At 63.7% G+C, this 21,497-nt stretch overlaps 3 protein-coding genes across 12 annotated transcripts; all 3 read left to right on the forward strand.

The window, feature by feature from the left end:
• The first annotated feature begins 216 nt into the window (after positions 1–216).
• On the forward strand, positions 217–4,201 carry PYGO2 (pygopus family PHD finger 2). Its single transcript, XM_023247693.2, has 3 exons — positions 217–452; positions 851–900; positions 1,433–4,201. Exons 1-3 carry the CDS (start codon positions 350–352, stop codon positions 2,498–2,500), a joined length of 1,221 nt encoding a protein of 406 aa, XP_023103461.1. The 5' UTR covers positions 217–349; the 3' UTR covers positions 2,501–4,201.
• An 18-nt stretch (positions 4,202–4,219) lies between these two features.
• PBXIP1 (PBX homeobox interacting protein 1) lies at positions 4,220–14,791 on the forward strand. Of its 10 annotated transcripts, none has more exons than XM_045049177.1 (12): positions 5,027–5,113; positions 6,342–6,476; positions 7,601–7,687; positions 9,116–9,257; positions 9,403–9,467; positions 9,546–9,717; positions 10,928–11,251; positions 11,355–11,378; positions 11,630–11,685; positions 11,780–11,911; positions 12,452–13,638; positions 14,048–14,791. In XM_045049177.1, the coding sequence occupies exons 3-12, from the start codon at positions 7,637–7,639 to the stop codon at positions 14,091–14,093; spliced, it is 2,199 nt and encodes a 732-aa protein (XP_044905112.1). In that variant the 5' UTR covers positions 5,027–5,113; positions 6,342–6,476; positions 7,601–7,636; the 3' UTR covers positions 14,094–14,791. The 10 variants fall into 10 exon arrangements, with proteins under 10 accessions (XP_044905108.1, XP_044905110.1, XP_044905111.1 ...); XM_045049179.1 differs by having other exon boundaries at positions 5,028–5,113; positions 9,131–9,257; XM_045049173.1 differs by lacking the exons at positions 5,027–5,113; positions 6,342–6,476 and adding an exon at positions 4,220–4,356.
• Positions 14,475–21,295, forward strand: LOC109495842. Its single transcript, XM_045048645.1, has 8 exons — positions 14,475–14,553; positions 14,622–14,662; positions 15,456–15,606; positions 16,183–16,352; positions 16,480–16,816; positions 18,049–18,135; positions 18,927–19,045; positions 20,407–21,295. The coding sequence occupies exons 1-8, from the start codon at positions 14,475–14,477 to the stop codon at positions 20,635–20,637; spliced, it is 1,215 nt and encodes a 404-aa protein (XP_044904580.1). The 3' UTR covers positions 20,638–21,295.
• Positions 21,296–21,497: the final 202 nt, after the last annotated feature.

Genomic DNA, 21,497 nt, shown 5'->3' on the forward strand with positions numbered 1-21,497 from the left:
CCTGCTGCTTGTGGTTGGCCGCGGCCGGGCGAGGGTGGGAGTGGGGGAGGGGGGGGAGGCGGGGCGGCCCCTCCCGCAGCTGCGCCTCCAGCCTCCCCCCTCCCCCCCAGGCTCCGGCTCCGGGTGGTCCGGCCCGGGCCCCGCCCCTCGCCGCGCGGCGGCGGCCACGCCGACTTCCGCTTCCGGCTGCTGCCGCGGCCGCGGGCGGGCGGCTGGCGCTGCGCTCGGCGCCTGGCCTCGCCGCCCGGCCTGGCCGCTCCTCGCGGGCGCCCCGAGCCCCCTCCCGGCGATGGTGCCGCCCGAGGGCGCGTCCGTCCGCCGCCGCCGCTGACCCCGGCCCCCCCGCCCCATGGCCGCCTCGGCGCCGCCCCCACCGGACAAGCTGGAGGGAGGTGGCGGCCCCGCACCGCCCCCTGCGCCGCCCGGCACCGGGAGGAAGCAGGGCAAGGCCGGTGAGAGCGCCCAGGACCTGGCGGCCGGGGGGACGTTGGCGGGTGGGCGCAGGCGGGGGTTCCTGGGACCGGGGGACCCGAAGGGAGGCTCGGGCGGGGGGACGGGGGGGGTCCTTGTCACAGATTGGGGACTCTAGGGTTTGGAGACGCACGGACTTCAGGAGCCACTTGGGAGTCTGAGGGCATCGGGGTGGGGTGGGGGGTCTCATTTAAGGGAGCAGGCAGCCGAGAGTGCGGCCGTGCAGCGTTCTTCGTAGCGCACCTTTGTTCGTGTTTGTTAAGTGAATGAGCAAGCGCGTGTCCAAGTTAGAAGAGCTGCTCCGGCGCGTCCGGGAGGCAGGAGGTCGGGGCAGCCTCAGGGAGATGCGTTTGGGTCTGCATTCTGCTGCTCTTCCTAGGTCTGCAGATGAAGAGCCCAGAAAAGAAGCGAAGGAAGTCAAATACTCAGGTGAATGGTGCTTGACGGTGGGGGTGACTCCTAGCTGCCACTCCAGTAGGCTGGGATGTAGCCTCTCCTGCGGGGAGAAGAGAAAGTTTCCTTGCTTCTGGTCCTGTCCCTCAACTTCCTGACGGGGGGGGGGGGGGGGGGGCGGTGGGCGAGGGCTGTGTGTGAGGCCACTTGACCAAGGATCTTATCTGTCAGGAAGAGGCATCTTTTTTCTAGCACTTTGTGCTGTTAGTACTTTAGCAGCTTTGGGAGATGGGCACTGCCCCTATTTTACACAGGATCTGAGGCTTTAACAAGTTGAGTACCTGTTCGAGGGTCTCCAGATTATTTGGAGTCAGAGCTAGGATTCCAGCGCAGTTCTGTCTGCTTTTTCCACCCCCTGTTTCCATTGTGTTCTGAGGTTTGTCTTGACTTGGGATCCGAGCTGGCCTTTACCAGCCTCCAGAACAACTCCTGCATTTCTACGGCTCTGCTGGCTTCTAGCTGTGTGTTTCCTTCTGTGATCCTTTCTTCGTCCTCTGTTCCCCACTAGGGTCCTGCTTACTCACATCTGACGGAGTTTGCACCACCCCCGACTCCCATGGTGGATCACCTGGTTGCATCCAACCCTTTTGAGGATGACTTCGGAGCCCCTAAGGTGGGGGGCGCAGCCCCTCCGTTCCTTGGCAGTCCTGTCCCTTTTGGAGGCTTCCGCGTACAGGGGGGCATGGCAGGCCAGGTACCCCCAGGCTACGGCACTGGAGGTGGAGGGGGTCCCCAGCCTCTCCGTCGCCAGCCCCCTCCTTTCCCTCCCAATCCTATGGGCCCAGCTTTCAACATGCCCCCCCAGGGCCCTGGCTACGCACCTCCAGGCAACATGAACTTTCCTGGCCAAGCCTTCAACCAGCCTCTGGGCCAAAACTTCAGCCCTCCTGGTGGGCAGATGATGCCAGGCCCGGTGGGAGGATTTGGCCCCATGATCTCACCCACCATGGGACAGCCTCCCAGAGGGGAGCTGGGCCCTCCTTCTCTCCCCCAACGCTTTGCCCAGCCAGGCGCACCTTTTGGCCCTTCTCCTCTCCAGAGACCTGGTCAGGGGCTCCCCAGCCTGCCCCCAAACACAAGTCCCTTCCCTGGTCCGGACCCTGGCTTTCCTGGCCCTGGTGGTGAGGATGGGGGAAAGCCCTTGAATCCCCCTGCTCCCACTGCGTTTCCCCCAGAGCCTCACTCAGGCTCCCCAGCTGCTGCCGTTAACGGGAACCAGCCCAGCTTCCCCCCAAACGGCAGTGGGCGCGGGGGGGGAACCCCAGATGCCAACAGCCTGGCGCCCCCCAGCAAAGCTGGCGGGGGGTCAGGGCCTCAGCCTCCCCCGGGCCTGGTGTATCCGTGTGGCGCCTGTCGCAGCGAGGTGAATGACGACCAGGACGCCATCCTGTGCGAGGCCTCCTGCCAGAAGTGGTTCCATCGCGAGTGCACAGGCATGACTGAGAGCGCGTACGGGCTGCTGACCACCGAGGCCTCCGCCGTCTGGGCTTGCGATCTCTGCCTCAAGACCAAGGAGATCCAGTCTGTGTACATCCGCGAGGGCGTGGGGCAGCTGGTGGCTGCTAACGACGGCTGACCCTGGCGAGGGTGAGGGTTCCCAAGTCTGGCTCTCGGTCCTCGTTTCCACTGGCTTCCTGTCCCCAGGGGGCAGAGACACGGTGGCTCCTGAGGGCAGAGAAGGACCTGAGGTGGGCAGGCAGAAGAGTCTGGATCGCTCGCTTTTCTGGAAAATTACCCGTACACGTTGAGATCTGCAGAGATCAGGAAACCAAAGCCCTACCAGCGTTGTGGTGGCTCCCATCTCTGAAGGCCTAGGGGTGTGGCTGCAACAGAGAAGAGGCTGGAAGAAGATCCGGAGGGCAGGGGTCTCCTCTGTGCAGATGACGGACGCCCCAGCACCTGTGCCTAACACTCCTGTCCAGCCCCGCAGCTGCAGCCTTAGTTTTTGGAGTGAAGTGTTAAAGGTTTCTGGCCAGAGGAGTCGGGGTCCCATCCCCGCGGTAATGCTCTCATGGGCTTTAGGAGACAGCTTTAGGTAATAAATGGGGACTTTTCCCTTTTCTTACCCTCCCCTTGCCTCCTCCACGACGTACCCAAGCCTCACCCCCTCAGACAACCAAATAGCTTGGAGAAGCAGGAGAGCGCTCGGCTGGGGCAGTTTCTTGGTGATTTGGGGCTTCAAGACTGTGCGAAAGAGATGCTGTCCGGACCTGTGTCCCTCATACCAAAGCCACTGGCCCTTTCTCAGCCTCTCTCGGGCTTTTAATGACCATAATTTTGCCAAAAATTGGGATATGTGGTCTGACCGGAATATTTGAGGTTTGGACTGTCCTGGGACCTGGGACTCTGGTTGTACAGTGCTCCCCATGCCCCCCCCCCCCCCCCCCCCCGCCCTCGGTTTGTTGCACAGTAGTGTTGGCGCTGGTCTGGAGCTTTCGACACCTGTATTCCTCTGCCTCCCTGGCTTGACTGAAGGAAAGCTTGAAAAGGCATGGAGCCCTTATACCTCATCTCCTGACAAGGCTCCCTGGCCCAGCCCGTGGGGGAGGGAGGCCGTGGGACCGTCATAGCCATGGCCCCCGAAGTGCAGTCCATAGCCTGGGTGTGTTCTACCTTTCTGTAGACCTTTTGGGGCCAGGTGATCTAGTAGTTCTCACTCCTCTCCGCCAGAGCCCCACACTGGGCTGTATGTGTCCATATACTGATTCGTAGGCGCTGCCTGCTGGATGTGGGTCCCGGGCGGGCTCCGGCTGGTGCACACGGTTCTCAGCGGGGCGGGGGAGCAGGCACACATGTGGTCTGGTGAGGAGCTAGGGGTTGCCTGCACCCTACACACACACACACACACACACACACACACCCACACACCCACACCCACCCACCACCCTACACACACACACACACACACACACACACACCCCACCCCCGTGACTTTAGCATGTGAAGAACTCATTTGCCTGCACGGGTGGAGCCAGCCGCTTTCGAGGCCGTGGGAAGGGAGAGGGGCCTCGGCTTCCCTCCCCCGGTGTCCGGCCTCCCGCCCCCGGCTGTGTGTTGTGTTTGTGGTTCTGTGGCCCCTCTTTTATCTGTTGCTATTTTTGTGACGTCTCCCCCCCCCCCCCCATTCCTCCGCCATCTCCGCCTTTTGTAAGTGGCTCCTGGGGAGGGGTCTGCTCAATCGCCCCCTCTACACTATTTGGAAGGAACTGGGGGTGGCAGAGATGTGGTGGTGGGGGTCTTTTGTACGGTTGGATTAATAAAATGACTTGAAAGTCCAGACGAAGACTCCTGGCTGTTTCAGCACACGAAGGTTGGAACGAACCTCTGCCACCGCCGGCGCTGATGCCTGAGGGGTGAGGATACCTACGTGCCCAGGGTTCGTGGAAGAGAGAAGAGAGAATGGTGGAGATTCTGGCCCCTGAGGTGACCTTGGTACGAGGCGAGGAGCCGAGGGAGGCCTGTGTGCGCCACCCCTCCCCCTGCGTCCCTGGTGTGGGAAAGCAGTTCTTTTCTGGGCACATTCCTGGACCCGGCCTGGAGCCAGGGCCCCAGGGAGGCAAGTGCCGTTGGTGTTTCTGGGTTTAGTGCCTACTGCCCCGCCCCAGTTGTTTGGGTTAGGGGTCAAGTAGAGCTCCAGGTCAAGTGCAGTGGGAAGGGGGCTGCCCCTGGTCTAGCAGATTTCCCTTGGGCATGCTTTCCAGGTGTCCCCTTTAGAAAAGTAGCAGTGGCATCCTTAATCTGCACCGGCCCAGGGCGAGGAGAGCGGTGGGAGGGTTATTTACAACCCACGGGATGCCATCTCCCTTCCCCCATCCTGCAGCTGTCCCTGTCTGTCCTGGGGTCGACCTGGCCCCTCCGGTCTCGGGAGGTACCACCCTTCGCTTTCAGTTTTGGGTCTTCCCCCTAGCAACTGTTTCTACACTGGGAAAGTAGGCGAGGTCACCGAAAACCCAGCTTGCGGGAAGTTCAGCCGATCGTGGGAGGAGAGCCCGGGGCCGGGGGCCCGGCAGGTCCCCCTCCCCTCCTCCGGCTCTCGATTCCAGCGCTGATTGGCCCAAAGTTTCCGCCCTCTCCGGGACACTGGTTCTTCATTGGCCAGTCCCGGTCACGTGGGCCCCTCCCCTCCTGGGCTGGAAACCCGGGGAGGCCGCAACAAGTCGGGTGAGGACTGCGGGTACTGCTGGGTCAGGTGAGGCCCCGGCGGGGCAGGGGTCGCGCGGACCCCATCACACGGGAGGGGCGTGGGCTGCCCCGGGGACCCGGGAGCTGCTGGTCCCTGCTGGGCCTGGAGAGGCGGCGTCCGGGACGGCCGTGTCCCGGACCGGCACTTGCTCCGGCGCCCCGGGCAGGTTCTGGTGGCGCGGGGGTCCTTTGCTTCCGAGGTTTGGGGCGGCCACCCCTACAGGGCTTGAGTTGGGCCAGACTCGCCAGCTTGTGCAGGGGGGAGAGCTCCCCCTTTAGCTGTCCTCTAGGAACAGCAGAGTGTCTGACAAGCCTCAAGGTCCGTTTTTGTGGGGAGGGGTGGAGGTGGAGAGGTAGACCGGAACGAGATCTGAAACCCCACGGGGAGCGATGTAGGTTGGACCGAGAAGGGAACTTCCTAAAAAGGTAAAGCGATGCGGGCTGAGGAGAACGGGGCCATCTTTTGGAATCTTGGATGCACTCTACGGACAGAGCAGTTGCAGAGTTTGGAACTCTGGGTGCAGGGGTTCCAGACTGTCTCCTGTTTGGGGTTCAGAAGTATTTGTCTTCGTTGACCCAAATGCCGGGGCTGGTTTCCGTGGAGACAGTGAGTCTGACATCACCCCGGTTGCCATGGTTCCTGGTTCTGGAGGACCCGAGCAGGCTGTACACAGCCAGGGAGAAACAGAGACTTCAGCCCAAGCTGCTGCCACTTCCTTCCTGCCACCACCTGTTAACAGTCACGCGCAGCAAATGGGAACCGGGAGATGGTGACAGAAGGCGGCGGAAGGCCCGAGAGTGGCAGGCAGGCCTAACAGGGCTGGCTGTGTGGATGCCTTCAGAAGCTGGCCAGGGGGTCCCGTTGGATGTGGTGTGGGGGTCCTTGCAGCCATTCTCCTGTCTGCCTGTGGGTCGGCTGTGCGTGTCTAGGAGGCACAGGCCTTGGGGAAGACACCGTCAGCTGTCTGTCCCGGGCGTGGGTCTTGAAAGGCCACAGGAGTATCAGGACCCCGCGCAGGACTTGGCACCAGCTTAAATAGATAGGGGCCGCGCGGGGGTCCCTAAGCGTTTCTTCCCAAGCCTCACTTCCCTTCCTAGCGTTTCCTTACAGAGCCCCGCTCCTGTGCCCCCCGTTTGGCCCTTCTGTGAGTGGTCATGTGTCCTCCTCTGAAGGACCACAGCCCAAGACTTGGGGGGGGGGGGTCAGCTCATCTTATCCTCCTGCCTTGTGCCAGGTCCCCGTCACAGCTGCCCAGACTCAGGGGACAGTCTTGGCTGGAGTGACAGGACAGGTCTCCCGCTCCTTACCCCACTTTGTGTCAGGCTTCAGAAGCTGGCGTGACTTCCCACCCCCACCTGCCGAGTCAGAGGCGAGTAGCAGGGCGCAGGGCCGCAGCCCTGATTTTCGTCTGCACTTTGCAAACCATAAGGTCTTGACAAACGATGGCTGTCTTTAAACCCTTTTCCCAGTTGCCTTGAGTTCCATGGGATGACACTGTGCAGATTACATAGAAAGGAAACAGAACTTAGAATGGAGAGTCAGCGTGATGAGGAGGTTTACCAAGGGTGTGCTGAAACGCGTCTGGGCCATGTCAGGTGTTCTCAGGCCGGACTGCACAGGAGAGAGCCTTCTGGGAGGTTTCCAAGAAGACCCATGCCTGGCGGGGGGCGCGCCTGGGGGCTCAGTCAGTGGAGCCGTCCGACTTCGGCTCGGGTCATGATCTCACCGTCCGTGAGTTCGAGCCCCAAGTTGGGCTCTGTGTTGACAGCTCAGAGCCTGGAGCCTGCTTCGAATTCTGTATCTCCCTCTCTCTGCCCGTCTGACACTCTCACTCTGTCTCTCTCTCTCTCTCTCTCTCTCAAAAATAAATAAACATTAAAGAGAAAAATTAAAAAAACAAATAAACAACAACAACAAAAAACCCCCAAGACCCATGCCTGGGTCTGACCCGAAATCAGTTGAATCAGAATCTCCGGCGGCCCCGGTGTGCAGCCAGCGTTGAGAACCCCTGACCAGCCTGTAGGAAGGATTTATGGTGGGCAGGACACTTCAGTGGGAAGGAGGCCATCCAGTCTCAGCTTCTGAGCCCCGGTGAGGGGCTTGGGGGGTGATTGTGGGGGAGCCTGGATGGTTGTTCTCTTCCCTCCTCCCATTAGCCGTTCACCCCGGGCAGGTTAGCAGCCTTGACGCCTCCATTTCCGCGGGCTCTAACCTGGGGGCGCTGGCCTGGATACCCCCAGATCCTCTCCAGCTCCGTGCTTTGACCTTTCAAAGTCAGTTCAGTCTCCCAGGGACCGCAGGTGAACTTCTCTGTGTGTGCTGACAGGTGCTGATCTGCAAGAGCCGATACTGCCCGGGAAAGTTCAAGTGTCAGGGTTCGAAGGGTTGGTTCTGGAAGCCACTGCTCAGCCCCGGGAACCCAGCCAAGGCTGCTCTCTGCATCCTGCCTTTGCTGAAGGGAACCGGGGTCCTTAAGAGCACTTTTCTCCGCAGGTGGCAGCCACAGCCCCCTCGGGGACCCCAGCAACCATGGCTTCCTGCCCAGACTCTGACAACAGCTGGGTGCTTGCTGGCTCAGAGGTAGGACGCAGGCCTGGGAACCCTGTGGGAGAGAAGTTCCTGCGGGGCTGGGTTGCTTTTTGGGTCTGTCCCCTTGCTCGGTTCTGCTGGGCACCTGTGTCACCTCGTGCTGGCGGCCGAGAGGAGCTCCAGGGGCAGGAGGAAGGGGAGCAGGCCCCAGGAGTCAGGTGTGAGGATTGGCTCGGGCCCAAGCAGCGTCAGCTGCTGAGAGTAGGGGACCTGAGGCAACGCCAGGAAAGCCATCTGGGGGGAGACCGAGGAGGTGACGGGGTGAGGCGGGCACGTGTGTTATTGTTGGAGCGGAGTGGGGCAGAGCCTGAGAAACCCCGCCGAGGCCTCATGGGCCCGGCCCAGGCACGCGGGCCTCCTCCTGGGTGGGGGAGTCACAGAAGGGCTGTGAGTTTGAGGGCCTCGGGACAGTCACTGCCTGTGGGTGGGGTGAACGAGGGAGTGTTTTGAAGGTCGGGCAGCGCGGCTGGCAGTGGGGGCAGGAAGCCAGTGGGCTCCTGTGCCCCCAAAGCCACCAAGAAGGGGGAGGGGGCCGGAGAAAGCTCGTCAAGGGCCCCGGGGCCCCGTGACTTGGAGTGTTAGGACCGCCAGGGGGAGGGGTGTGAGGGTGGGAGCAAGGGCAGGACACAGGGCCTGGGGCCAGAGCCCCGGCCCAGAACGACTGTGGGGCCTTCCTCTCTGTCCCCCGCTGTAAGAGGGGGTTGTGATTCCTGGCTTAGAGGGGTGGCTGTGGTGAAACGAGTGGTTTGAAAACCGCACAGAAACGGACTGATGCGCACAGCGATCCTTGGAGGGCTTGCAGAAGCCCTGCTTGCGTGAGCGGGTGGCAGGCCTGCTGGGCAGGGGTGTGCAGGGAGGGCAGAGCTGGGGGGGAGGGGGCGGGCCAAGCTGTCGGCTGCCAGCAGCTTCGTGTGGGGCAGTGGAAGAGGCCAGAAAAGCCTGGAAGGTGCGAGTAAAGTGGGCGACCTGTCGAGTGGACGCCACAGGGAAACCCATGGGGAGAACATGATTGTGACCTTTAAGCGGCCAGGGGGCTGTGTTCTCTTGCCGGCCGCCCACCTCCCAGCCAGTCAGCAGCTTCCATTTGTGGGGAGGTGGGAGACCCCGGCTTTGGCTGGCTTCTTTGGGAGGGTGGGGGGCACCAAGTTCCTAAGCGATGGGGTGTCTTGGCCCAGCCGCACTTTTCCATTGGCCAGCAGCTGCCTCTGGAAGTCCCTCACGGTGGCAGGGCAGGGCGGGGAGGGGAGGTCAAGCGAGGTCAGGGAGGTCAGGGAGAGGAGCTGCCGCCCGCCGCCCTCCCCCACCTCGCGTTAGCTCACTATGGCGCGTGTAGGTTTTTGTGAGATGTGGGTAGGGGTCCCCGGGCCGTGCGGCTGGCCCCAGGGACCCCAGCAGAGCACCCGTGCTCCTGGTTTGGAGCACCCCCTCCCCCAGGGCCTGCCCGTGGAGACCTTGGGCCCAGAGTCCAGGATGGACCCAGAACCCGAGAAAGCTCCCCAGGCCCCTCGGAGCCACTTCGAGGCAGCTGCTGATGAACTAGCTGGGGCCGTGAATGGAGAAGGTAACAGGCCCTCCTGAGGGCGGGTGCAGCCGCCTTCCTCTACGCTCTGGGGTCTCCTGCCCCTTCTAATCACAGCCAGAGGGCTGCGTGGGAAGTTCATCTGGGGGACAGTGGTATGTTTCCTGGGCCTTTTCATCCGCTGCAGAGACCCCCTTCCAGACTGAAAGTCCCCAGTGCGGTCCCGTTCTGCCAGAGAAGACCGAGGCCAAGGTGAGGACCTTCACCGGGTTGGGGAGGGCAACTGGAGAGGGGGGAGGCCTGGAGCCGCTCGTGGCTGTGTCTGCTCAGGGTGTCCTGGAAGGTGACGGTTGTGCCACGAAGCCCCCCGGCCTGGGAGACATGGTGGTCCAGAGAGACTTGGAGGAGGCCCCTGTGGTGGCAGGCCCAGAAGACACACGAGACACGCAGGACCTGGAGGGTCACAGCCCCCCACAGAGCCTGCCCTCATCTCCCAACGCAGGTGAGAGCCTTTTGGTCTCCGTGTTTCCTCTCCTTCTGGAAGGAATGGGGGGCAGGGCGTTTGCCGCTGAGCACGGTTCTGGTCCAGGCCCCGGCACTTAGCAGCATAGTGCTCGCCTTGCCCTGTGTCAGTGAAACCTCACCACTACCCCCGAGGCCTCGGGGAGGTCAAGTGACTTGACCGAGGTCACACAGCTGGTAAGCGGCAGGGCCTGGGTCTGCCTGACTCTTTCCCTTGTGCTACGAGGCCCCTTCTTTTCTCGCTTCTAGATTCAACTCTTGTTCCCTGAGCCTCTTTCACGTGTCAGTTCTGTGCCCAGGAGGGGAGGGGGGTGGGCGGTGCGTGGCCCGTGTGAGAAGCAGACTCGTCTGAACCAAATGCAAGTCAGACCAAGAGCGTGGGGAAAGGAGGGGGGAGGGGAGAGGAGGGGAAGGGAGGGGAGGGGAGAGGAGGGGAAGGGAGGGGAGGGGAGAGCGGTTCAGCCAGGGGACAGTTGAGGGAAGGGAGAGAGGGGTGGGAGCGGTCGGGGGAAGGTTCAGGTTGGAGGGCATCTTGAGAAGGCTGTTGGTCGTCAGCAGAGGCACGGGGCCGCCTGTCCCGCGCTGAGGAGCCTTTGGCCAAGGCTGTGGCCGAGGAGTGGGCGAGTCCTTCTTTGCTGAAGGACGGGGTGGAGGGAGAGGGCAAGACCTGGGCCGTTTAGGGCACAAGCGAGGTGCTCGCGAAAGCTGCCGAAGAGAGGGTAGGCAGACACGAGGCAGGGGTGTGGGGGGAGGGCCCGGGGGGAGGGCTCAGGTGGCCAGGTGGTAGCAGTGGGGTCGTTCTCTGAACGGGGGTGGGAGGGGCACCGGTGTGGAGGGTGGGGTACTGAGAGCTTGGTCCCCAGGTGACACTCAGGTCGGGTGGCTGGCAGATGGTCATCAGGCCCGGGGCTCTGGGCAGGCCAGGTCAGGATCTATGGACTAGGGGCTCGTCTGCTCCGGAGGAAAGTCAGTGGTGTGGGTGACTGTGCGGGGAGATGGCCGGGCCCCGCGGGACCCTCGCCTTTAGGACCGGGAAGAGCCAGGACGGACTGAGAGGCAGCGCCCGGTGGGCACAGGAGCTGCCGAGGGAGCTGGGTGGGGGGCACGTGTGGAGGAGGGGGTGCTTTTAGGGAAGAGCTGCTCCCTGAGTTTGCAGATAGAAGGACCGCCCCTCCCCCCCCCCCCCATAGGCCGGGCGTCTGAAGACCGCCCAGGTGGACGGGGGCGGGGTCCCTCACTATGTCTCTCTCTGCGGTCGCCTCACTGCCTCGTGCCCACTGCTCCTCCAGCCTGGCCTGCGGAGGAGGCCCGCCGCTCCAGCAGTGAGGACGACACAGACGCAGACGTGGAGGCGGAGGGGCTGCGGAGGCGGCGGGGCCGGGAGCCCAGCACCCCCCGGCCCGTGGAGGGCCAGGCCCGCGGCGAGGGCGCGGGCGGGGAGCCGGGCTTCTCCCCCAACATGTGTCTCCTTGGGGCCCTGGTTCTGCTGGGCCTGGGAATCCTGCTCTTCTGCGGTGAGCGCTACCTCCCTGCCGCGGCCTGCTCCCTGTCTGCGCGACCCCTCCTGCCCCTCTCCTCCACTCTGGCCTCACCGAGCCCCTCTGTCTCCATCCTCAGGCGGCCTCTCGGAGTTTGACAGCGGTGAGTGGGGCGGGGCCCTGGCTCGTCCCTGCCCGGCCTCAGGGAGGCCACTGGCGGTTCCCCGAGTCAGAAGTAGGGCCCCTGGGCTGTGCATTCATTGCTCAGTCACTGACCTTCTCAGCTGTTCAGGGCGACCCTCGGCCCTCTCCTGCTGGACTTCTCAGCCGTAGGGTAGGCCCAGGGCAGGCGGGTGACCGTGTGTGTGCAGGGGTGAGGGAGCGGGCCAGTTTTGGGACTTTGGTTTCCCACAGGGCCCACGGAGGAAGCACAGCCGCAGGCCTTCCCAGACACCGGCTCGGATGCGGAGGTGCTGGATGGCGTGGGGGGCGCGGGGACCGTCCGGGAGACTCGGGGCGGCCTGGCTGTGGGGCGGGAGGGGTCACTGGCTCCCGTGCCCTTAGGATGGACTGGGGCAGCCGCTGCAGGCCTCAGCACCCCCCGACAGGGTGCCCAGCCTGCAGAGCATGGCCCTCCTGCTGGACAAGCTGGCCAAGGAGAACCAGGACATTCGGCTGCTTCAGGCCCAGCTCCAGGTGGGCACACGCAGGGGTGAGGGGAGGGGTGGGAGGGGTGTGTGTCCTACAAGTTGCCTCTGCTCGCCTCCCGCCACCATCTCCTCTGTCCACTGGAGTTAGGCTTTCTTCCTGGTTCTCTGCTCACACCCTGCGGCCACGGCCCAGGCCCGGCTGGCGTCCCGGCCGGCGCCCCCGCTGCCTGAGGCCACCCTGACTGATGGGTGCAGTCTGCCCGGGGCCCCGTGTGAACAGGGATGGGAAGGACTGCCGAGGCTCGATTAATAATGTCTCTTCTGGGTGTGGGAGGCAGAAAGGGCCGCGAGAGCCGCGTCTGGTCAATCTCAGGCGGATCGAAGTGCGTCCTTATAGGAGGACGTGGAAGCTGAGGTCTGTGACGGAATTTGGGGTCACGGGCTCGGTGCAGGTTGTGGACGGCGAGGAGGTTGAGAACCCAACTCTCTGAGCGTCCTAGGCCGCGTCCTGCCGACTCCCATGGGCGGAAGCGGGGCGGGAGGCCCCGGGCCCGTCCTGACCCTCCTGTGGCACCCTCCGCCACAGGCCCAGAAGGAGGAGCTTCAGAGCCTGGTGCGCCAGCCCCGAGAGCTGGAAGAGGAGAACGCGCGGCTGCGGGGGGCCCTGCGGCGGGGCGAGGCCGCCCAGCGCTCCCTGGAGTCCGAGCTGCAGCGGCTGCGGGCCGGCTGCGTGCGGGGCCCAGACGGGGTGTGCGTCCCCTGGAGCGGAGGCTCTCTGGGCGGCGGGGTCTCCGGGGAGTGGGAGCCGGGCCCTGGCCTCCCTGAGCAGCAGGAACGGCTGGAGGCGGAGGCCCAGGCATTAAGGCGCGAGTTGGAGAGGCAGCGGCGGCTGCTGGGGGCCGTGCGGCAGGACCTGGAGCAGAGCTTGAGCGGTGCGGGCCGAGGGGACCTGGCCGAGCTGGGCCGCAGACTGGCCCAGAAGCTGCAGGGCCTGGAGAAGTGGGGCCAGCACCCCGGGGTCGGTGCCAACGCCTCAGAGGCCGGGCACCGGGAGCCCCGCTTCCAGAGTCCCAGGGAGTGGAGTGGAAAGGAGAAGCGGCGGGGTGGGCAGGGGGACCGGAGCGCTGAGCCCTGGAGGCACAAGAAGGAGGGGTCCGGTCGGGAGAGAAAGAAGTGGGGGGGTGAGGGCCGGGAGATGGCAGAGGGCTGGGGGGAGGGCAAGCCGCAGGGGGCGGAGTGGGGCAGCAGGAAGGACGCCAGGCGGCAGGGCCCCGAGGAGCCCCCTAGGAAGAGTGGGAGCCCTCACCCCCCCGGGGGGCAGCAGCGCCCTCAGCGGGAGGAGGGCGCTAGCGACGGGCGAGGCCGCCCGGCACCGGCACCGGCCCCGGCACCGTGGGCCGAGCTGTTGAGGCGCAAGTACCGGGCCCCGCAGGGCTGCTCAGGCGTGCGCGAGTGTGCCCGGCAGGAGGGCCTGGCCTTCGGGGCAGAGCTGGCCCCGGTGCGGCGACAGGAGCTGGCCTCTCTGCTGACCACTTACCTGGCGCGGCTGCCCTGGGCCGGGCAGCTGACCCAGGAGCTGCCGCTCTCGCTTGCTTACTTTGGGGAGGATGGCATCTTCCGCCATGACCGCCTCCGCTTCCGGGACTTTGTGGATGCCTTGGAGGACAGCCTGGAGGAGGTGGCGGTGAGACAGACGGGTGACGACGACGAGGTGGATGACTTTGAGGGCTTCATCTTCAGCCACTTCTTTGGAGACAAAGCACTGAAGAAGAGGTGGGCAGCTGTGGGCGGGGGACGCGGGGTTGGGGTGAGGGAGCACAGGCCCTGAGTCCCAGTCTTGAGTTTGAGCCACTTGTAACCCACGGCGGGCTCCTCTTCGAGCAGCATCCAGATGCGCTCCGGTCTTCCCTTGAGGTCAGGAGGCCGCCTGTGCTCGCCCCACGGTGGTCCCGGGAGCCCCCTCGGGCTGGGGGGACCTTTCCTCCGGAGTACTTGCGTCCAGCGTGTACCTGCAGTGCCGAGGAGGCTTCCTGCCTCGCTGGCTGGGGACCTCACACTGGGAGGGTGGGTCCGTCCCCCCCCCGCCTTAGCGGGGACAGGTCCCCGCTGCTGCAGGAGCCTCTTCTCACCATGCGGCGTGGTCCTGAAGGCCTCTTCCTGCCCCCACCTGGTCTCCCCACAGGTCAGGGAAGAAGGACAGACACTTCCGGAGCCCGGGGAGGGGCTGAGGCCCGGGGTCCCCTGACCCCGGGGACCGTTGAGCTGTCGTCTTCTCCGGCTCCCTAGGAGAGTCACTCAGCCTTGCACTGATGCCACTGTTGCCAAGAAAAGGCTTTAGCTGGACCTGTCTTGCTGTTTATGCAAATATATGCAAACGCTTGGGGGCCAGCGGGCGGGGTGGGGGGGCCATGGGGGGACAGGAATCTGATTCTGCAGCCAGAGAGCGTCTGTGCATGTGCCCCCAGAGGGGGCCCCTTGGCTGCACACACTGGCCTGTGCCCCCTGGGATGGAGGCCCAGCAGGAGGGCTTTCCCTGGGGTTTTGTTACATTTGGAAGCGCAGCCCCCAGGGACTGAAGTCTCCTTCTGCCTCCTCCCCGGCCCCACCTCATGGGAACTGAAGACTCAGCCCCAGGAAACGCTGTTGGGGCCGTGCTGTCGGCTGGGGGCTCCGTCACTGGGCTGGCGTGTAAGCACAGGGGACCTCACACCCACCTTGTCCCCACCTCATCCTCCCCACCCGCCTCCGGCCCTCAGGGCTGGAGCTCACAGCTGCCGAGGGCCATGGATTCCCGAGGGTGAGCCTTGGGTCCCCGTCCCGGCCGAGAGATCTTGGCAGGTTAATTTCTGGGAGCCTTGGGTTTCTGATCCTCAAACAAAGGGACTGGGGGGCTGGGGAGAGATTACATAAAGCGATGTAAGCAAAATGCCTGTTCTGTACTTGGCAGTCAAAAGCTGTCGCCCGCCAGAGGGTGTGAGGAGGGGGCAGAGGACCCCCACCGGGCTCTGGGCTGGGGAGGTGGGAAGCCACTAGGTGGCGCCCCAGCTCCACGTTTGCCGCCGACCTGGCCTCCCGCACCGATTAGGGACCCAGACCCAGACCCACCCGGCCAGGTGAGGTGAGGGCCTGCGCTCACCCAAGACCCAGAGTCCACTGGGCCACTTACTGCCCGGAAGTCCTTCCTGACCGGGCTCCTCGACCGGCCTGCACGTCCCATGCGAGTGTAGAGACGGAATGGCGCAGTGTGACTTCAGGAAGGGGAGAGCGCCCGCCAGCTCCAGAAGGGGCTGTGGTGGGCGGCGGGGGCTCAGGAGGGACCGCTGGCTGTCGGAGGGCTGTGAGCCAATGGGCTCCTGCGGGCCTCTGGCTGGGGGCTGAACCAGGAGCACAGGGTATGTGTGAGGAGGCGCCCCCTCTGTGGACTGTCGTCCCCTCCATGGACCCTCACCCCCCCCCCCGTGGACCCTCGTCGCCTCCACGGACTGTCCCTTCCACAGACTGTCGTCCTCTCTGGACCCTTGTCCCCTCCATGGACTGTCGTCCCCTCCATGGACCCTCGCCCCCTCCATGGACCCTCATCCCCTCTGCAGACTGTCGTCCCCTCTATGGACCCTCGCCCCCTCCATGGACCCTCATCCCCTCTGCAGACTGTCGTCCCCTCCATGGACCCTCGCCTCCTCCGTGGGCCCTCATCCCCTCTGCAGACTGTCATCCCCTCCGTGGACCCTTGTCCCCTCCACGGTCTGTCGTCCCCTCCGTGGACCCTCATCCCCTCCACGGACTGTCCCCTCCAGACTGTTGTCCCCTCTGGACCCTTGTCCCCTCCACGGACTGTCGTCCACTCCGTGGACCCTCATCCCCTCTGGACCCTCATCCCCTCCACGGATTGTCCCTTCCACAGACTGTTGTCCCCTCTGGACCCTTGTCCCCTCCGTGGACTGTCGTCCCCTCCATGGACCCTTGCCCATCCATTGACCCTCATCCCCTCTGCAGACTGTTATCCCCTCCATGGATCCTCGCCCCCTCTGTGGATCCTCATCCCCTCCACAGACCCTCGTCCCCTCTGCGGACCGTCATCCCCTCTGGACCCTCGTCCCCTCTGCGGACTGTTGCCCCCTCCATGGGCGCTCGTCCCCTCCATGGACTGTCCCCTCCATAGAACCTCGTCCCCTCCATGGACCCTTGTCCCCTCTGGACTCTCGTCCCCTCCACGGACTGTTCCCTCCAGACTGTTGTCCCCTCTGGACCCTTGTCCCCTCTGTGGACTGTCGTCTCCTCCATGGACCCTCGCCCCTCCACGGACTGTCCCCTCCACAGACTGTCGTCCCCTCTGGACCCTTGTCTCCTCCGTGGACTGTCGTCCCCTCTACGGACCCTCGCCCCCTCCATGGACCCTCATCCCCTCTGCAGACTGTCGTCCCCTCCATGGACCCTCGCCTCCTCCGTGGGCCCTCGTCCCCTCTGGACCCTCATCCCCTCTGCGGACTGTCGTCCCCTCTTGAGGATGCCTTTTTATCCTGTTCACCTTTCTCACCACTTGCAGGTGCTCAGAATTTATGCTGCGTGAACAGCTGACTGGTCAGCTTGAGTCTCCAGGGCAGGGGTTCAGGCTAGAAGGGAGGCCAGATTCCTCATCTGGGGAGGGGCCTGGCTTCAGGGGAGGGGGCACAGCCTGGCCTCCCTGGGTTCCCAGAGGTTGTGGGTGCTTGGGGCTTTTCAGGGTCTGAAAAGCGTCACAAAGTCTGGGGGAGGCTGGGAAGGGTCCCCAAGCCCCCTGCCCCTCTTAGCCCCTCAGGGAGTAGGAGCGCTGAGCTGGGTCTGAGGTCTCCGAAGCCGCTGTGTCCCCTGTATCTGAGAGACAAAGAGAGCCAGGAGCCCCAGGGGTCTGTTGGGGACGGTCAGGACACCAGGGCCACTGCCCGGTGGCCACCCTGTGTCCGGGCTGGCCTAGGTAGGTGACCCTCACCCCCATCACAGGACATGAGGCCCCTCTCTCTGTCACCCTCGTGTACCCACAGCAGCTCTGGCCGGTACCCACAGGGGTGGGGGAACCTGGGAGCGAACCCACTGGCGTCTGCCTTCAGCCCTGCGTGGCCCCCAGGGTCTGGTCTGGACCCCTCCAGTTTAAGCTCTGGACCTTTCTGCCCTTTCCTCTGAGACCTTCCACCCCTCCCCCCTCCCCCCCCCCCCAGCTAAGAGCTCAGCCCCAGGGGCAAGGGGCAACTTGGGAGAATCACATGAGTCAGGGGCGCCCCCTTGGGCCTCCTGCTTCTTTTGGCCGGTCCCCAAACTCACTTCTCATCTGTCCCCCAGTCCGCCATCCCTGCCCCTCACCCCTGCCCAGGCTCCTCCTCTGCCCTTTCCCAGCTGCCCTCAGCCCCGCCTTCCCTCACTGGTGCCCCTGCCAGCCCTTACCGCCCCTGGGGTCCCCCTGCCTCCTCTCCCTACTGCTTCCCATCACCCATCCTGGAGGCAGAGATGTGGTCCTGGGTGAGCTTGGGGCCGCCCCCCCCCCCCCCGCTCCCCAGAAGCTCCTTGAAGGTCAGGGGTGTGTGTTCCTCCCAAGACGCTCTCCCAGCCGCCTCTGCTAGGCCAGCTGTTGCCTGAGGGACCTCCCGGGCCCACCCTGATGCAGGGGTGCCCGGGCCCTCACCTGCACGTGCTTACGGGGGGCTGGTAGGGGAGCTGCAGGGTGGGGCCGGGCTGCCTAGCCCTGACCCCCGACAGCAGCCCCCCCCCCTCCCATTTTACCGCTGAGATACCTGCCTGCTGGGCAGCTTCCGGCCTCAGCTTCCAGAAGAGGCCCCGCCCCGCTCAGCCCCTCCTCTTCATTCTGGGCCCGATGGAGGCCCCGCCCAGGTCTCCTCTAACCTGACCTTTGGTCTGAGCAAGCTAAGACGGGGGAAACCAGTCTCGGGTCCCCGCCGGCTCCCACCTGCGGGCCTCAGGCCGGGCGCCCCCTTGCTTTCAGGGTGAGCTTCCCCATCAGTACAGTGCACACGGAGAGCATCTTCCCAAACCGCCTGGCAGGAGCTGGCAGGGGTGGGGGAGGGGTGCCAGCTTGCATCTCACTCTGCCACGTGCTGTGCAGACCCCAGTGCTGCCCGCACCGCCCCCCCCCCCCCCGCCCCTGCAAGCAGCTGGATGGATTTAACAGGCGGAATTCTCTCTTCACGCTGCCAGGGAGGAGTCAGCAGGGCGTGAAGAGGAGGGAAGGCTGGCCTCTGACCTGGACTTTGAAGGACAGTAGGATTTGCCATGAGGGCAGAGGTGAGGCCCAGGGAGGGGGAATAGCCTTGGGGCCAGACGGTTAAGTTCATGCTCACCGTTCTGCCACAGGCCCACCTGCAAGTCTAAGGAGGGGCTTTGCCACGGGCAGTGGAGGCTGGGCGCCTGTACCAGGGCCGGTAGGCCTGGGCGCTGTGCAGCGGGCGGCCAGGATGTGACATCGGGGTAGTTTCAAGGTGTCAGCCAACAGCCTGGGAGAGACGCAACGTGGCCAGAGCAGCAAGTTTGAGTGCCCAGGCCTGGATGGGACAAGGCCAGGGGAAAGCGGGCGGTCGAGGACATGCTGGGTTTCCCAGCCCTGGCACAGGTGATTGAGCAGTGCCCTCCCCCCCCTCCCCAGTGCTGGCAGAGGAGGAGGGGCGGGGCTGGTCTTGTCAGGGGGGGGGGGGGTGGGGTGGAGAGGGGAAGGCAGCTGGGCTTGACTTTGCCAGATATGGGGGGGCAGCCAGCCTCCCAGCAGGTCCCTCACTGCTCCCCCGCTGTGCGTCCCCTCTCCCCATCCCCCCAAGTCAGGGCCCCCTTGGAGAAGTTCCAACCAGCGTCAGACTCTTAACCTTACTGAGCCTGAAGGGTGGGGGGAGTGGCCCGCAGGGGGAGTGACCTGTCTGCTGAGGGTCAGAGGGACAGGTTGCCAGGCTGGGGCAGGGAAGGCAGAAACTTAAGCTGTGCACCGTGGAGAGGAAGGGTTAGCCCCCTTTGGAACGTCAGTCACCCACAGACCAAACAGACCCGCCACGCTGACTCATCCGGAACGTGGCCTCGGGCCCTTGCAGAAACCCCACATGGCGTGAGGCCTGCCTGGAGACCTGCCCGGAGACCGGCCGCCCCTTACCCGCCTGGGCCACAGACTTTTCGGCTCTCCCATCTCACGGACAAGCAGACGTTAGAGAGGGTAAGACCGTCAGTACCCTCTTACAGACAAGTAAGAGAGAGAGAGAGACAGAGAGAGACAGAGAGAGACAGAGAGGAGGTGGCTTGCCTATGGTCCTGTCACAGCTGGACAGCGACCAAGACCATCCGCGGGCACTGTCCACCTTCCCCAGGAGGCCCCAGGCCAGGAAGCCCGAGCTCCCACCCAGCCACGTGGGTACCTGGCCCTGTGGCACTTCCTCTCTGGCCACCGAGGCCCCTTATGCGCCCCAGCTTGTGGGCAGGAGGAGGCTGGCTCCGGAGGGGCCCTTCACGGGCATGAAGCCGGCCTCTGGTTCAGAGTGAGAAGGAGGCCCAGAAAGAGAAATGACTTGTCTGGGGTCACGAAGCTTGCTAGGGGCAGGTTGGGGCTGGAGCCCTTGGCTGTCAACCCCTAAGAGTCCCCTGTTCCCCCCCCCCCCCGCCCCCCTCCGCTCCTCAAGCTTGTAAGGCGAGGTCTGGGGGAACCGGTTCTTCCTCCCTCTGCCCTTGAGCTTTGAAGTCACCTGTGGGTGGCTCGTGCTGGTGCTGTAGGTAGGGACATCGGAGGAGCGGCAGCCAGAGCGGCAGCCAGAGACAGGAGGCTGCCCATGGAGGACTGCAGCGGGGCGGAGGCGGGGGGGGGGGGGGGGGGGGGGGGGGGGGGGGGGAGCCGCCCTGGGGACTGGAACGACGGGGTGTGGGGTTCCGAAGCTTGGCCTTGAGGGTGCCTGCAAACGCCCTCGGAGCCTCCGGAGCAAAGGCCTGGCCTCCAGACTCTCCCCCAAAGAACCATCCATTTGCTCATTCATTTATTTATCGTGGCTCATGCAGCGCTTCCCCAGGTCTGGCCCGGCTGGCGCCACCAGACCTGGGGAGGGACACAGGCGAGGACCTACACTGCAGGCAGAGGCGGAGCTGGGGGGGGAGGGTCCCGAGGGTCCCGGAGGCCCCCCTGGCTGCCGGAACCGCTGGCTTTGGAGCCACGCAGACCCAGCTCTGCCACTTCTAGCTCCTGGTTTGGAGCCGAGTCTGTCCATCTCATTTTGAGAGTAAATACCAGCGTCTGTCTCGAAGATAGTGAAAAACGGTGACATGAATGAAATCAACACATCGCTCTTCAACCGCTGAAGTGGGGCCAGTCCCCAGCTCCAAAGCTGGCATTCAGTGCATGATAATCTCACAGAACAAAAAGATTTTTCTAAATCCTGAATCTTTATTTAAAAAAAAAAAGCTTTGTTTAAGGGCGCCCGGCTGGGTCGATGGAGCCCATGACTCCTGGTCTCTGGCTCATGAGGTCAAGCCCCCCACGGGTATAGGGCTTGTTTAAGCAAAAATCCCGTTTGTTCTTGTGTCATATTCCAGATTGAGCCGTGGCCACCATCCATGGGCAGACTAGCTGACTTTTTAGAGCTTGTTTCTTTTGAACATCGGAGGATCCCTGCTTTGCCCGGCGTTCTGGGTGAGATCAGCCGGGAGCTGGAGTTGGAGGTGCCGACAGACTCTGCTACGTGCTCTCTGAACGCTGCAGCCATAAGAGCGAAGGTCACACACTTGCCTCATAGCGACGGAGATAATTCAGAGACCGAGGACTGAGCAGGGGAATCCAACTTTCCGTTGGTCTTTTGGGAGGGCGCACTGTCCAGTGAGAGGTTCGACGCCTCCCACCTCCAGGGATGTCGGCGTGTGGCGTTTCTTAAAGCCGGAGAACTTACAAACTCAGAGCTGGCCGGTGCCTTGTCCTTCCTCTGGGTTCACCCTTACTGAGCACTTAGCAACTTAGGGAAGGCGGGTCACGGAGGGGACGGGTCGTAAGTCTCTGACTGTCCACCTGTGTGTTCAGAAGCGTTTTGCCCCTTCTCTCTGGAGTGATCCCGGGGGGTAATCTATTTAATAGATGTCTGGGCAAGTGTCTCAATCATAATGAGCCTCATCATAATTGCGACACTTCGGGGTGCCCGGGAGGCTCAGCCGGTTAAACGTCCAACTCTTGGTTTCGGCTCAGGTCATGATCTCAGGGTTTCGTGGGTTCGAGCCCCACGTCAGGCTCTGCACTGGAGGCATGGATATTGCTTGGGATTCTCTCTCTCTCTCTCTCTCTCTCTGCTCCTCCCCTGCTCACACTCTCAAAATAAATACACTTGAAAAAATTTAATAATCGCGCCACTTAAAGTTGCCTCATCTTTAAGTAGGGATAGTAGTGTTTATGTCACATGATTGAGTAAATAAATGTGTGGCACGTAGTAAATGCTCAGTAAATAGTAACTCTTACCTATGTGGGGGGGGGGATGTGGGAGTAAGCGGTAAGCGTAGTGTGAGGTGAGCGTGAGCTATGTCAGGAGCAGAGGAAGCAGGGATCCAAGGCAGAGGGGTGGGGAGGCGGGGAGGAGGCGTCACAGGCTAAGTGCTGGAGTACAACTCAGAGTCTGCTCCCCAGAAAGACAGCTGGAAGGGTG

This window comes from Felis catus, chromosome F1 (assembly GCF_018350175.1).
Source record: "Felis catus isolate Fca126 chromosome F1, F.catus_Fca126_mat1.0, whole genome shotgun sequence".
Lineage (NCBI taxonomy): Eukaryota > Metazoa > Chordata > Mammalia > Carnivora > Felidae > Felis > Felis catus.